Source organism: Mixophyes fleayi, chromosome 5 (assembly GCF_038048845.1).
Source record: "Mixophyes fleayi isolate aMixFle1 chromosome 5, aMixFle1.hap1, whole genome shotgun sequence".
Lineage (NCBI taxonomy): Eukaryota > Metazoa > Chordata > Amphibia > Anura > Limnodynastidae > Mixophyes > Mixophyes fleayi.
In genome coordinates, this window is record NC_134406.1 from 212,197,685 (window position 1) to 212,212,700 (window position 15,016).

At 40.0% G+C, this 15,016-nt stretch overlaps 1 protein-coding gene across 2 annotated transcripts in view; it reads left to right on the forward strand.

Moving 5' to 3' along the window:
* The window catches only part of CABLES1 (Cdk5 and Abl enzyme substrate 1), an 87,579-nt gene that overhangs the window by 17,437 nt on the left and 55,126 nt on the right, over window positions 1–15,016 (forward strand). The window contains exon 1 of one of the 2 annotated variants that reach the window (XM_075213417.1): window positions 6,089–6,824. The exons of the other annotated variant lie outside the window; for it this stretch is intronic. Within the exon in view, the coding sequence (XP_075069518.1) occupies window positions 6,211–6,824 (614 nt within the window). The 5' untranslated portion in view covers window positions 6,089–6,210. Of the gene's footprint in view, window positions 1–6,088; window positions 6,825–15,016 lie in introns of those variants that run through there. 2 annotated transcript variants of the gene reach the window in all.

The window sequence follows — 15,016 nt, forward strand, 5'->3', positions numbered from 1 at the left end:
GCGACCTGCGAGTTCCTGGCAGCGAAGTCCATCCCGCCTTGCGGAGTTTCTTGATGAACACCGGGGAACTCGTTAGACTCCGCGCCCCTGGTCTGCCAGGTAATTGGGAATATTACAGGCCTTTCATTTTCAGATCGTAACACCCAGTGAGCCAGGGATCAGGAGCCAGAAGGCACCAACTGGAGCAGAAGGTACAGGACTTGGAGTCTAGCATGTAAACACGATCACCAGCAATGTGAAGCTGGACAGGTGAGGGCCTACCTCAGAAAGACCTCTAGTAGGATTAGGGAGGGGGTATATCTCCAGCAGTGACTGATTTGCTGATCACTCCCAGATGTCAAAAAAGTGACCAAGATGAACCAGAACATTGGGGCAACAAACATATGAATGTACCAAGCTGGGAAAAGGACAAAATTGATCATGTTTAAATCCTAAATGGCATCTGTGCCTGGATAGGTGCTTTAATGGGGGATATTCCTGAAAATAATTTAAAAGGGAAAAAGTGGTGTTTCCCATACTGGGCAGACAGATTCTATGGGGCATATTTTTTGGTGTTCTTTAGAAAACAGAGCTTGCAGGACTCTATAATGTGCAAACCTCAAATTAAATAAATAGGAATGGCATGTCGTACAACTATAGAATAGGGGTGTGGAATCCACTCCAGTGGGTAAGTTTATCAAGCTGTGGGTTTCAAAAAGTGGAAATGTTGCCTACAGCAACCAATCAGATTGTAGTTCTCATTTATTTAGTACATTCTACAAAGTGACAACTAGAATCTGATTGGTTGCTATAGACAACATCTTCACTTTCTCAAACCCACAACTTTATAAATTTACCCCCAGGTTTTTAATGTCTCTTGGGCTTATTTGTCTCCTGCTCTATTGGAGAGTGTTGGTAACAAATGATAAGGTCTCATTACCTTAGTTGTGCTCTGTAAATGAATCCAATTAGGTGCCCTGCCACAAAAGAGAACAATGTCTAATAGTTATTAATAATTGTATTAATAGTTGTTTTTATCATATAGAACATAATTAAATAAAAATACATATTAAATGTAAAAACAAACATCGTTTTCCCCTTTAAAGATCAAATAGGAATCTTCTTTCCTGACTCAGTCCAATGGAAATATTAAGTAATGTGAATAGACGACCATAACTTCATATAATATAACAGATATTGCACTCACAAAAAGAGGCAAACTCTAAGTGAGCCCCTCAGTGGTTTCAGTGTCTACTAGTTTGATACTTTGAGACGTAGGTTGCTCTCAATGGAATCCCTCAGAAGTGAGCCCAATGCCATAGGTCTAGGGCATAGTTTGCGAGAACGTGTACCCCCATACCCCCCAACCTCGTTGTCCTCATCAACATTTATTTATATAATGTCACAGTAATAAAACAATTCTGGGTAATACATACTGACAGAGAGGTAAGTAGGCCATGCCCGCAGGCTTGCACTCTATGGGCTATGTAGGATACCGCCACTCTATTGTCCATCTTTATTAGGATGAAGTGAGGTACAGCTTTGAAAGGCAGTGGAGCATCTCAGGCAGTGATGAACAACCAGATAAATCTCTACCTTAAAAATGTCCCCAAATTATCTTTAATCACAGTAATAAATTAAAATATCTTCATGCATTTTAATGTAAAATAAACAAGTGTTACATGCTATCACACACATATCTGACAATAATGTTCTAGGGAGCTGGGGGCCATAGGAGAAGGCCCAAAAGGCCGCCTGCTGGCTATTACTGCTCTAAGATGAATGTTACTGCCCAGAGCCCTAGAACGCTGACCTTGTCACCTTAAGATCAAATGCCTTTTGTTTTTGAATATGTAAAGGCTCCCTACCCTAGATGTGACTCTTCTGTAGTAATTATTATGTCTGGGTCTGTTGTGTTCAGTGGACCTGTGGGAGGGGGCATGTGTGTGTCCAAACTTTACGCTCTATTTTCAATCAAATTGGTTTCAGTCCTACCCAGAGCCAGGTGTCGTAACAGACAAACTTGAATCTATCTGTGGAGGGGTTGGGTACGGTTTTTCGATTGCAGAAAACCTGACACCCACTTGACCTACAAATAAAGAAAATGAAAGTGGTAAAAACCGATGTAAATATTAATAGACTTACCTTTAAACCGACTGTGCAGATCACCGATGGACCGGCACTACAGTTTACTGTCATCGCGACTTCTTCTATTAATCTGAATATCAAGAGGCAATGTGGTGTTAAGTGTTTAAACACTAAACCTGTGGGGTAAATGAGTAAACTTACCTGTGACAGCAAGGGGGTCATATATCTGTTAGAATGCCCAGGCAAAAAACAGTACATTGGTAGGACCACCAGGAACTTACACACATGTATCTCAGAACATCTCAGAAATATAAAGAAAGGGTTCGAGGCACATAGTGTCTCGGACCACTTTCGTAAATATCACAACAAAGATCCCTCACTTCTAAATTTCATGAGAATATGCAAAGTACTACCACTATGGAGGGGTGGAGACTATATTGAATGCCTATCCAGAGAAGAGACCAAATGGATATATATAGCTAAAACACTGACCCCCCATGGTCTTAACATAGATTTTGAACTGGCAAAATTTCTGTAAATTTCCCCTCATACACTCTATGCAAGAATTAATTAGGATATCAATTTCATGATGCCTTCCAAGTGTAGGAACACACATCTGGTTACACGTAAGCGGACCCATATGGGACACGTCTCTGACACAATGAGAAATGAAATGATCCCTAGGGGGCTTTTTAGAAGCCAGACTATATCTAGGAATCCACTATTATACATGTTCAACAGTGCTTGAAAAGTGATCAACCAAAAGGGGAAAAGATAGTGTGTTTTGGTGCTACCAGCGGCACCAATTTAAAGAAAATTTGGGGTTTAGGATACCAACTGAAGAGTCATATTAGGTGGCATTACAAAAATAGGAACAAATTCTCGATGTGCAAAATATCAAACTTATATGCATGAATAGTATGCTTTATACACCATGTGTGGAACAAAAGTAGAAGTCAAATTTTGTGTTTTATAGAACTTTTATTCATTTTTTGTTTATGGTGTCACTATCCTGAATAAATGGATATATGCAAAGAGAATCAGCACCCGATATGAAACATGACTGGCCTTTCAAACACCAGCCTCTGTATCGGAGCGACCTATCACAGATTATCTAAGAGATAAGGAACCTCTATAAATAAGATGACTCTTTAATCTAAATGCATCCATCCCTGACGAAGCCGTAACTCAGCGAAACGCGTAGGAAACGGACATTGACGATTGCATTACCAAAGGAACTTCTATCCCGCTGTGCTCGCGAGAACGGTCCGAGAACGGAAACCCGAAATCGCGAAGTGCGCATGCGCGAAGTAGATGCGGCCGCGTCCATCTCCCTGGATTACAGAGTCCTCTACACCCGGAATACCCACTGAGGATCGGCACCCTTATGAACTATCAACTACCGGGTAAGCGATCCCTTGGGTTTACATTATTGAATGACTAGTGTGCCTTCAAGTATCGGACTGCACAGCGGCACCAGGAGGGCCTCGCTATTGGATCTAGTCCTAACTATCTGAGTGACTATTTTCCCAGAGACATCTCTTAGCCGCGCCAGCGAGAACGGGGCACCTATTACAAATATCTTGTTCTTTGAGCAGCTTTTCATTTGTGGAAACGAGTCCTGTACTGCTCGGCTTTTGCTTTATTTGAAAGCATCACGAACTGCAACTAGGAGAGTTGCCAAGTGCTATGTCATTTCACCCATCCTCGGAAGGTTGGATTTTTTATGAATACATGTGACTTATTGTTTTAAACTTGGTAAGGCACATATTCGTTAATTAAAGGTTTGTCCTGTCATCAACATGGCTCTAGTCGCAGACTGAATCAGTGTTGTCTTAGAGGCCATAAGCAATTATATTGCAGAGGAACTTGTCTGTTTTTTTAGTATTTACATTTTACATTTTTTTCCAAACAAGATATGTTCCAGGTCTGATGGTTTTCCGTTCAAACAAATGGAAACCTGAGATAGGGGTGAATCATTGCCCGAGTCATTACTGACTGGAAATCTTTTTGTTGTTCTTTCTCAGAAGAGGAAAGACCAATAGAATGTGTCTTCTTCCCCTCTACTCTGTTTAATTCTTTAGAGCAAGACATGGGAGAGAACATCCAGAGAGTCCATTGAACCAACTCAAGCTGCGTCTTCCATGTTAAACGATGAAGAGATATCTAAAGTCCTCACTCCTTAGGTTCTTGTGCCAGATTACTTGACTGCTCCACACCAATGTGATAAAAATTGTTTCTGTCAAATCTCTGGATGGCTTACACCTACCACCATCAGTTCTCAGAGGTGAAGCCTCCTGTAGCAAAAATTCTATTTGATGCAAAGTAACAAATGTGGTACTGCACATAACACTTTTTGGAAACAAGTATTACTCTGATCTAGCTATAAAGTTGACAGTGCCAGTAATTTCCATCTCTTTCTGGGCTTTATCTTCTGACATATTTGTCTATGCCGAAGGTGGTGTTGACTGAGTCACTGGAGTCCCAGAAACATCCACTTGTGAAAGTGGTGGAATCATCATCTGCAAACTAAGATCCAGTGCAACAGAATAGACTAATGGCAAAAACACTTCCAAAAGACCCTGGAGTTTGTTGCCGCAATCAATGCCTGTGTTTTGGGTTTTTTTTAAGACGCCCTCCCCTTTGGCTTGATGTATGGGAAGCGTGTGTGGGTTCTGATAATACTGAATATAAGAACCACTAGGTGTTTGTGCACAATTAGAGCACAACTCAAAATTATTATTGTAGCATGTGTAGGTTTTGTTTTTTTTCGCTGTCCGGCCATCTGTTATGGGGAGTATGTACAAAGTATAATCTTTTGAATCAGGGTGTGTGTGTGTGTGTGTGTGTGTGTGTGTGTGTGTGTGTGTTAGAACCCTTATACCTTCCCATCATGTCTAATCTACATTTAACAGTATTATCCGGGACTGATTGTGACTTAGGCCGGTGGTCATATTGCCGACGGTTGAAATACCAACTCTTATTCTGCCGACATGAAAATGCTGACTGGCTAAATGCCGGTATGTAAATTTCCCCAACATTGTGATTGCCAACATCAAGTTGGATTAAAAGTCTGTATCGTGCATCATGGCAGTGGGACCCCACACTGTGTGTTCCCTTGCTACAGTACCACCATCCCCGGCTGGCTAAGCCTAGGGCTGGTTGGAGGAAAGTAGGAGGGACTCCACGCTCTTTGTCCCCTCAATTTTCCTCCATCCAGCACTAGGCTGGCAAGGCTACGGCTGTAATTGACCATTTATTACCCCACACCCACCACCCAGGAGTATGTGAAGAGCCCTGGCGGTGTCCGCATGGTGCAGGGTACCCATAGGGATTGGGCCTGTATTTTTTTTGCAGACCCCATCTCCCTAGGGAATTCAGCCCTGTGCTGAGCAGTCTCCTGGCTGGAGGAGAATGGGGGGGGGGGGGGGTGCTCTAAACTGTTTGTCGCCCTGAATTTCCTCCACTAGCACTTTTTTTCAATTTGTTTTGTTTTTAGAACAAGGTATGGTAAAAGTTAACTTTTAAATAAATGATATCTGAGATCTGCGGTTTTTGGTTATTGGCCTATGTGACTCATTTGAGATAATTCCTTCAGTTGTACAGGGTCAGCTTTTTATATATAATTTTTTCCCATGGAATAATATATGTACCACGTCACCATCTCTCTGACAAGAATGTTATTTGCATTGTAAGCTGACATTTCCCTCTAAAATAAACTTTTTTATTTTGTCCTGCAAGAAAAATAAAAGGTAGTAAAACTGAATTTGTTGATGAGAATGAGACCACAAATGTACTAGAGGATATGTATTGCAGCAATTCTATATCACTATATTCAGCTGTATTTTAACAATGTAATAACTGGAATACCCAGAAGGGGGAGTAGTTGATATGTAAACAGGCAGCAGTTAGCAGTAAATTGGGGAGATCCATCCCATTATTGCACACGTGCAGTAGACATAAACAGGGGAGGGGAGGAGAGGAAGCATGTCATCTGTGATCCCGCCCTGACCTAGCAATAACAAGCATTGCCTTGCTGCTGCTGCTACTGCTGTGTGTGAGCTGTTCTTTAGTGTGTATTCTTGTGCATTGCTGCTATGAAGCAGACTTGCAGCCTTCGCTGATTTTTTTCAAACACATACTATGGCCACTGCCACTAGCAGTAAATGCAGTATCAATGGGATGATAACAGGCTCTATGCAGTCTCCAAGTTCATATAGCCTGGATCACATTAGGAGACAGCAGCATATGAATCTTCGCAGGAGACAGGCTGCCCTTTCCTTCCTCACCAACATCTCCCTGGATGGGCGACCACTGCAGGCTAATGGGGTAGCAAGGGATGGCACTGCATGTGCGGTAGGCAAGCTCGAAGACAGGGAAGCATTGCATAATACACCACTTAATACAATATTAGCTGCAACTCCTCAAAAGCATCTCCATGCACAGCACAGCAAGACCTCTCTATCAGGACCACTACCCTGTTCTCTAAGTCTGAGACAGGAGCTAATGGAGCAAGTGATGCAGGTAAAAAAGCAACAGCTAAGTGAATATGAGGAGGAGGATGCATTTGCCAGCAGTGTTCAAGTACCAGGGAGCGGGGTCCCTGTCCAGCCTATATGTGCAGGTAGCAGAGGCCGCTTGAACTCTATCACCTCTGCCATCCTACCAGCTGCTTTTTGTAGGACTTCAGCTGCCCCAGTCTTCAGCTGCATCGACCAAATACAGGGTGGAAGTGCCTTTGAAATCCAGAGATCACGGTAAGGAATTATTTCCAACTACTCTGAAATACATGTACTCTGAAATACATGGAGTACTTGTAACCTGTTGTCCTGCAGGAAAGGATCTGCAGTACAACACGTTCTAAAACAACTTGGTAAATGACATGTGTGTGCTGCTGTATTGTTGGAGAAGCACATGTAGAATTGGTCAACATTGGATTATTCTGCAAAATGTTTGTTGACAACTCAGATTTTTATACTGGACAGCTTTATGGTAAAAATAGACATAACTTTGCCTGCAGAAGACTATTTGCATTTCTTGAGGTGTTCTTACATTTTCCCTCCCATTATCCACAGCCAGCAATAGTAAGCAGAGTTTTGAATTTAACCTTTCTTGTGCTGTTTAAAAGTTGAGGTCTTACGGGCTTGTATGTTTAACACAGATATCCTGCCATTCTGACGATCCTTGAGATTACTCCAGGATGATGGAGCTTGTAGTCTACAATTTACTGCTGTTCTCTTTTGCTACATGAATTTCTCTGCCTTGTAGTTGGGTATATGTATTGCTCTATGTAAAACATTGCAGTGCTGACGAGCCACAGTTTCATAGACCAGGGTCACAGGTCATTTCTAATAACTGAAACTTTCAGTAACTCTCCTGCTGTTAATGGACTACAACTCCCTGCAGAATAACACTGGGCATTGTAATCTTATAAATGGCAATGTTGGTGGAATACATTCTAGCTTACTGTACCCACCACAAATGTGATTGAGATATGATGATGGTCATCAAACCTGCAAAGACAATTGTCACATCCACCAACTGATATACATACACATATGGAGCTACATAATACACATATAATATTAGATATATATGGAGTACACATTGTACATGGTTGCATTGCAATCATTTCAGGTGCCTGTCTGCAGCTTTTACTATGTACCTGAACTAGTTGTTATGGACCAATGCAGCAGGTGTATTCCCTGTATGGCTGGTATTACATGTCCAGTCTGGCAGCCCTAAGTTCATACACATGGCATATATACACATTCTTCATACATGTTGCAGACTGAACCAATATATATGGGAATAGCACTTATCAATTAACTAGTTGATTGATAGACTGCATTGTCATGAATATTGGTTAAGCCTGCAGCACATCGTTCTTCTCTGTGGGTATATGACGGGTGCGCTGTAAGTTTTTAGTCATTGTAAAAGATGTAGCGCTCAGTAGAAAGCAGAATAGTCATCTTGTGCGATCTAATACAGTCATTGACATACATGTCAATGTGCAGGTTGTTTTTGTGCGTTAAGTAGGACTACACTCAATTGAATGAATGAATGAAGAAACCTGTTGCGAGATGATTGAGCATGCTTCTTTCTGAAATCCTGAATGCAGAGTAAAGATGTGAGCTGCCCCATTGGAATTAATTTGTTGTCTATAAATGCCTTTCGTGTGTTAAGTAATGCATAATAAGGATAGTAAAAGTACTCGGATGTTTTGTGCACGTTGAAGACTTTTGAAGCAGTTACAAGTTGCAAATCTCTTGTGCTACAATGTGCTGTTCACACTGATTAGGACATGTACTTGCAACGTTTTTAACATTAATAAAAGCACGTAAACTGGTATGAGGATGGAACCTCTTGTTTTGACCTCCTTTGCGCTTTTACCTGTAGCTGGGAGCAGCGACATGGTACCCTCTATTGGGCACTGCCTGCTCTTTAGTGTGCTCTGTTGAACGCCTCCACACCCACCACCGCATGCGCTAGTTACCACCTCATGCCAACAGCGATGGCATTTAACATGTGGTGCTGCTGGCCTTATTTCAAACATCTGTGGGTAGCCAAACTTAGAGCTATAGTTTAGGCACCCATGTGAATGGTTGCTTCTTATTAAAATAGGCTGTATGCCCAGATTATCAGCAACTCTATTGTATTGCTGAAAGATGTTCCTAAATTTTGCTACAACTTTAGTTCAAAAAGAGATCTGTGTGATTTACTCCACACAGCAACTTTTGTGACGCCAACCAGGAGTAGTTTTGTATCAGGTCTCAAAGGTCTAAGCAGAGAGAGCATAATCTGAATGCTTGATTAGAGTTATGTCAGATTATGTTGCTTAGGGGGTAAACACTAAGATGTGTGCTCATATATCATTTACTCAAAAATTATTTAATTTATGAGGCATGAAGTGCACATGCTGACATTTATTTTCTTAAAACTTGCTAAACGCCAGTAGTTCAAAAAATAATATAATGGATTTGTAAACACACACTTTCCGACAAGCATTCCCTTTTGTATCAATATTCATGTTGCCTGCATCATTCACAAGTGTTAAAGCTCGCTACTTGGTACACTATGCTGCAGGGAAGCTTTGAGAACATTCTTTAAATGCTCTGTTAAAAGCTGGCTCAACATAGAAGGTTTTGTGAGTTTTTAAATACCCTGAGTACATGGCCTAATAAGTGAAAAGCATCTCCAGTAAACAACGTCTCTGTAGGGTTAAAGGTTGGAATGAGCAAAACTCTAAAAACTGTTCCAATTTTTGAATGTGTTGCTGATGGAATTTAGCTTTGAGTGTTCTCTATTCTACCCCAACCGCACCAAGCAGAATGAATTGCCCATCATTGTCTCAGCTTTATTCAAAGACTATAAATTCGGTGAAATATGAATTTACAAATATAGCACAGAATGGCAAAGCAAAAGTAGAACTCCAACATTGTTTTGCCGGAGCTTCTCCCTGTGTAAAGCAGCTCGTGTGGTACAAGCAGCTTGTAAATGTGTCCTCATTCATTTGCTAATGTAGCACTTCAGGTATCATTATGAGATGTTATTTGTGAAAACAATACATGCAGAAATAATAACTTACTGCCATCAATCATTATTGAGGTGCAACCCACTATGTTGTTGTGTAATATTTCTATATTTCCAAATGAATAATCTTGGAAAGTAAATGAGGAAGCTTTTATACATTTGAATAATGGATGGAACACACACACAAGATTGTACAGCAAGAGGCAACCATGGTCCACCCAGTGTTCAATGAAATATTTTTCCATAGGCTCCACAAATGTATCTCACAAGTATCACTGGCACCCAGTATCATGGGCAAAAAAAACCTAATAAATATATATATATATATATATATATATATATATATATATATATATATATATATATATATATATATATATATAATATTATATTAATCTCTCTGCCACAAAAATAAAACCACTGACAAGTGAAGTGAATAACATTGATTATCTTGTTACAATGACACCTGTCAAGGGGTGTGATATATTAGGCAACAAGTGAACAGTCAGTTCTTTAAGTTGATTTGTTGGAAGCAGGAAAAATGGACAAGAGTAAGGATGTGACAAGGTGATGCCTAGACTTCTGGGTCACAGCATCGCCAAAATACCAGGTCTTGTGGGGTGTTCCCGGCATGCAGTGCTTAGTACCTACCAAAAGTGATCCAAGGAGGGACAGGGTCATGGGCGCACAAGGCTTATTGATGCACATGGGGAATAAAGACTAGCCCATCTGGTCCAATCCCACAGAAGAGCTACTGTAGCACAAATTGCTGAAAAACATAATGTTCCCTCTGATATGGTCCTTGTCCACCACTGAAAGGTCCTACAATAGTCATGTGATTGCCAGAACTGGACCATGGAGCAATGGAAGAAGGTGGCCTGGTCTGATGAGTCACGTTTTCTTTTACATGATGTGGACAGTATGTGCTACACTTACCTAGGGAAGAGATGGCACCAGGATGCACTGCAGGAAGAAGGAAAGACTACAGAGGCATTGTGATGTACTGGGAAACATTGGGTCCTGGCATTCATGTGGATGTTACTTTGACACGTACCACCAACCTAAACGTTGTTGCAGAACAAGTACACCCCTTCATGGCAACGGTATACCTTGATGGCAGTGGCCTCTTTCAGCACACTGAAAAAATTGTTCAGGAATGGTTTGAGGAACATGACAAAGAGATTAAGGTGTTGACTTGGCCTCCAAATTCCCCCAGATCTCAATCTGATTGAGCATCTGTAAGATGTGCTGGAAAAACAAGTCCGAGGCACGGAGGCCCCAGCTCGCAACTTACAGGACTTAAAGGATCTGCTGCCATCATCTTGGTGCCAGATACCACAGGACACCTTCAGAGGGTCTTGTGAAGTCCATGCCTCAACGAGTCAAAACCAATTTTGTGGCACAAAGGGGACCTACATAATATTAGGCTGGTGGTTTTACTGTTGTGGGTCCAGTGTCTGAGTGTATGCACAGGAGTTGTCAGACATGTATGTTTATCATGGCCCTTAGCTTAATCCATGTGTTAACAGGGATCGGCGCACAGTGCATATAAATAGTTGTTCACACATGTACACTTTGCCCATTCTAGATTACGCTTATCTTACCTGGGTGCTCTGCATGCCGTTGTTATTCAGTGTAGTAACATTGATGTAACTCTGTAAGCTCTGATCTTTGCTCTGTTCCTAACCTCGCCTGTGCGTGCTAATTATTTTATACTGCCACGACTAATCTGGTTCTTTTACTTTGCATTCTGTCTAAATTCTTCCTACCTGAATAATAAGCACCAATGACTGTGCTCAAGTCTTGGGGCAACAAAGTACCAGTGAGCACATCTAGCTCTAAGGAGAAAGGAGCTAATAAAGGTGAAAATCTTGAGTAATCTGGGTTAAGGGTGTTCAAGGAAAGGTTTAAGGGTCTGACAATTTATAATAACCCAAGTTTTATTAGTATTATTATTATTACCCTTTATTTATATAGCGCCACTAATTCCGCAGCGCTGTACAGAGAACTCGCTCACATCAGTCCCTGCCCTATTGGGGCTTACATTCTAAATTCCCTAACACACAACAGAGACAGACACACAGACTAGGGTCAATTTATTAGCAGCCAATTAACCTACCAATATGTTTTTGGAGTGTGAGAGGAAACCGGAGCACCCGGAGGAAACCCACGCAAACACGGGGAGAACGTACAAACTCCTCACAGATAAGGCCATGGCCGGGAATTGAACTTATGATCCCAGTACTGTAAGGCAGAAGTGCTAACCACTTAGCCACCGCGCTTCCGACAAGTTTGCACAGTTGTCCACAACTTCATGTTGCCTATATAAATAGCTATTAAGTGGGACTGCACAAACAACCAATAGAACAATTTAAATGAACAGAAACTGACCTAGTGTGAGTTTGTTTGTTTTTTTTCTTTCATCCTTTATCAAAGTCTCCAAAATAAACAGTGAAAGCAGAGGAAGAACATGATGATTATATTGTTTATACAATGTTTCATCATCTCAAACAATGCATCAATTTAGTTGCCTTTTAGAACTATAGAGGCATAATGATCTGTACAAGACTGTAATGTTGCTAATTCAGACAGAATTATTATTCTCAGTAACAATGAAATTGAGAATTTCAGGTATTTTGAATGATAAGCTTATTCCGCCACGTTAAAAATTCCCAACATAACTTCAAAGAACAAATAGTTAGACCCACATCTAAGGATATCTGCGAATGGGCCCATATGTTTTAATAATGTCACAAAAAATTTCAATGGCCTTATTTATAGAAGCGTACTAGTAGGAGAGGACGTGGCTTAATGAATGAGAGGTTTGCTAATGAAGACTATCCAATCAAAACCATTTAGAACTGTGAGGGTTGTAATTTGATTACATATACAAGATTCAACAGTGCTCCGGAGTCACTACAGTAGTAGTATATACTGTATCTCATGATCTGTGGGTAAATTAAAAAACAATTCTTTTTATTTAACATTAGTAATCGTATATAAATATACATTTCAATTCTCATAACTTTTTTTAAACATAAATGCACTCGTATAGATCTGGATATATACAAAGACAAATAAACAGATGGTATATTATCACCTGTTAAACCAGTGGATCCCAAACTTTCTCAGATCGAGGCATCCTTAGGGTCTCCATATTTTTTTTAAGGTACCCTTAAACCAAAATAATAACCAATTAGTCCCCCGGCTTGCTTACCATGTGGCCATGTGACCCCTGAGATCGCTGTGGCACACAGTTTGGGAACCACTGCGTTAAGCAATTAGTTTTTCAATATGTCGCATGTGAAATAACAACACAATATAAACTAGCTGACATAACCTATAATAGATGTTTTTTTAACAAACGGTCTTTTGGAGCTCCTAGACCCATATTTCAATAACTGACATTAATGGAAGTTCGTTATATTTTTGCGATGATCAAAATTGATTTCCAAAGCACTTTGCATTGCAAAAATGTGCATATTTAGATTGCAAAGTTAATGCAGTTAGGAGTTCTAAAATCTGTTCCAATTAGTCTGCATATAGACAATCCATTATAATTGGATCACCTTTAAGGATCTGCTGTTAAGTGAACTTTCTCATTGATTTCATTTATTCTGTTAGAAGAAAACTCATAAATGACATACTATTTATCATGCTAGCTCTTCCTTTTTAAGTATGTAGCTATTTATAGAGGGCTTTTAGTCAATGACTTCGCCTTTTTCTTGGGTCCGCAGAATGTGCTGCCTGAAGCACAGCACAGGGCAAGTTTCCATGACCAACAGATATAATGACAACACCCTTTTCTAGAAGCAAAGCCAAGTTGTTGTTGTTTTTTTTGTTTTTTTGTTTTTGTTTTTTTTTTATGAATTTTACTCAACATATTAAACATTCGATTTGGGCAATACATCTATTTTCAGTATTTGAGAAGATTTAGCTATATATAAATAGTTTACTTTTTCAAGAAATGTTCTTTTTATTGGCATCATGACATAAGTACCATCTGTAGCCTTCTCTTTGTTGGGCTGTGCTGCTGTGCGCACTGCCGGTATTGTGTTTCTAAGATTACAGTACTTGCAGAAAGCCTCAGATATTTGTCACCACTAATCTGGTATAAAATCCGAATCAAGTTAAGTAGCATTTAAAAATAGTTATCATCATTTGACAACTTTTCTTACTGGAAAAATAGCCATTCAACTGTTAATGTTTTATCAGATACAACTGTATTTATTGATTTTATTTATTTATTTTGTTCTAATTAAACCATGCCCTCCGTATTGACAAATGTGGAGATTGTATCTATTCTAGTGGAACTATCAGTCTCCGCCTCCCACGTGATTGTGCGCATAACAGACAGTGTCTTTAGGAAGGAGCTTACTTAACTCATAAAAATAAAACCGCTAAAGTAGTTTTTTAGGGTTTTTTTTTTCCTGGAATGGCCACCATACTGAAAAAGTGAAAACTGTTTAAAACACAAATGATTTCATTACTTTGCGGCGTTAAATAATGGTATACCCCAGTATGAGGATCAGATTTATTGCTGGCGCTGTCAAATATTTACAATAATTTGGCCATTGGCTGGTACTTTCCTGTTGCTCACACACACATTTTGGATAGGTATGCTTCATATGGACTCAGGTGGGAAGTATAACACAGTTATATAAAGTAGCAGAGGGGTCTAGAGACTGGGACCATTGTGTGTTGAATAATTGTTGTGTTGGAATAAGTATGAAATGAATACATAGTGGTGGAATAACACCAGGGGGTAAATGTATGAAGCTCCGGGTTCTTCAACACCCGCGAGTTCGGCGTCTTCAGTGCTTAAATTTAAACCGGCGCTGCTTTAAATTTAAGCGCTGAAGACGCCGAACTCGCAGGTGTTGAAGAACCCGGAGCTTCATACATTTACCCCCAGTTCTTAATAACTATGCGTTTTGGTGGAACTCTTAATAGCCATATTAGACAACACTGGCAAATGTGAAAAAAGGTTATTGGGATGGTGGATAAGCATCTGTTATCCCAACCACCTGCTGTTATGATCTGTGAGTAAAGTAATACAGTATGTAAAAACAATTTTATAATTAATTTATAAGTTGTTGTTACATACTATATCACACTATTAACTTTTACATGGTTTGAAGATATCTATGTTTAGACAAAGTGAGTGTGAAATATGTGTACATATAGTTTATGGAAATATTTAGAATAACTATAAAATAATATTTAAGAGGGGTGTCTAATCCAATTACTGCTATATGAAATTCTAATATTCTACTGCCTTTTCATAATATTACCAGGCTCAGCGTGTGTGCCCGAATCTTACACTGACCTGTCAAACATCAGGTCACTCCTAACAGGTGTAATAGTTATATTACATCATGCTGGCACTCCTGTTTCTGACACACCTTTAGCCTAT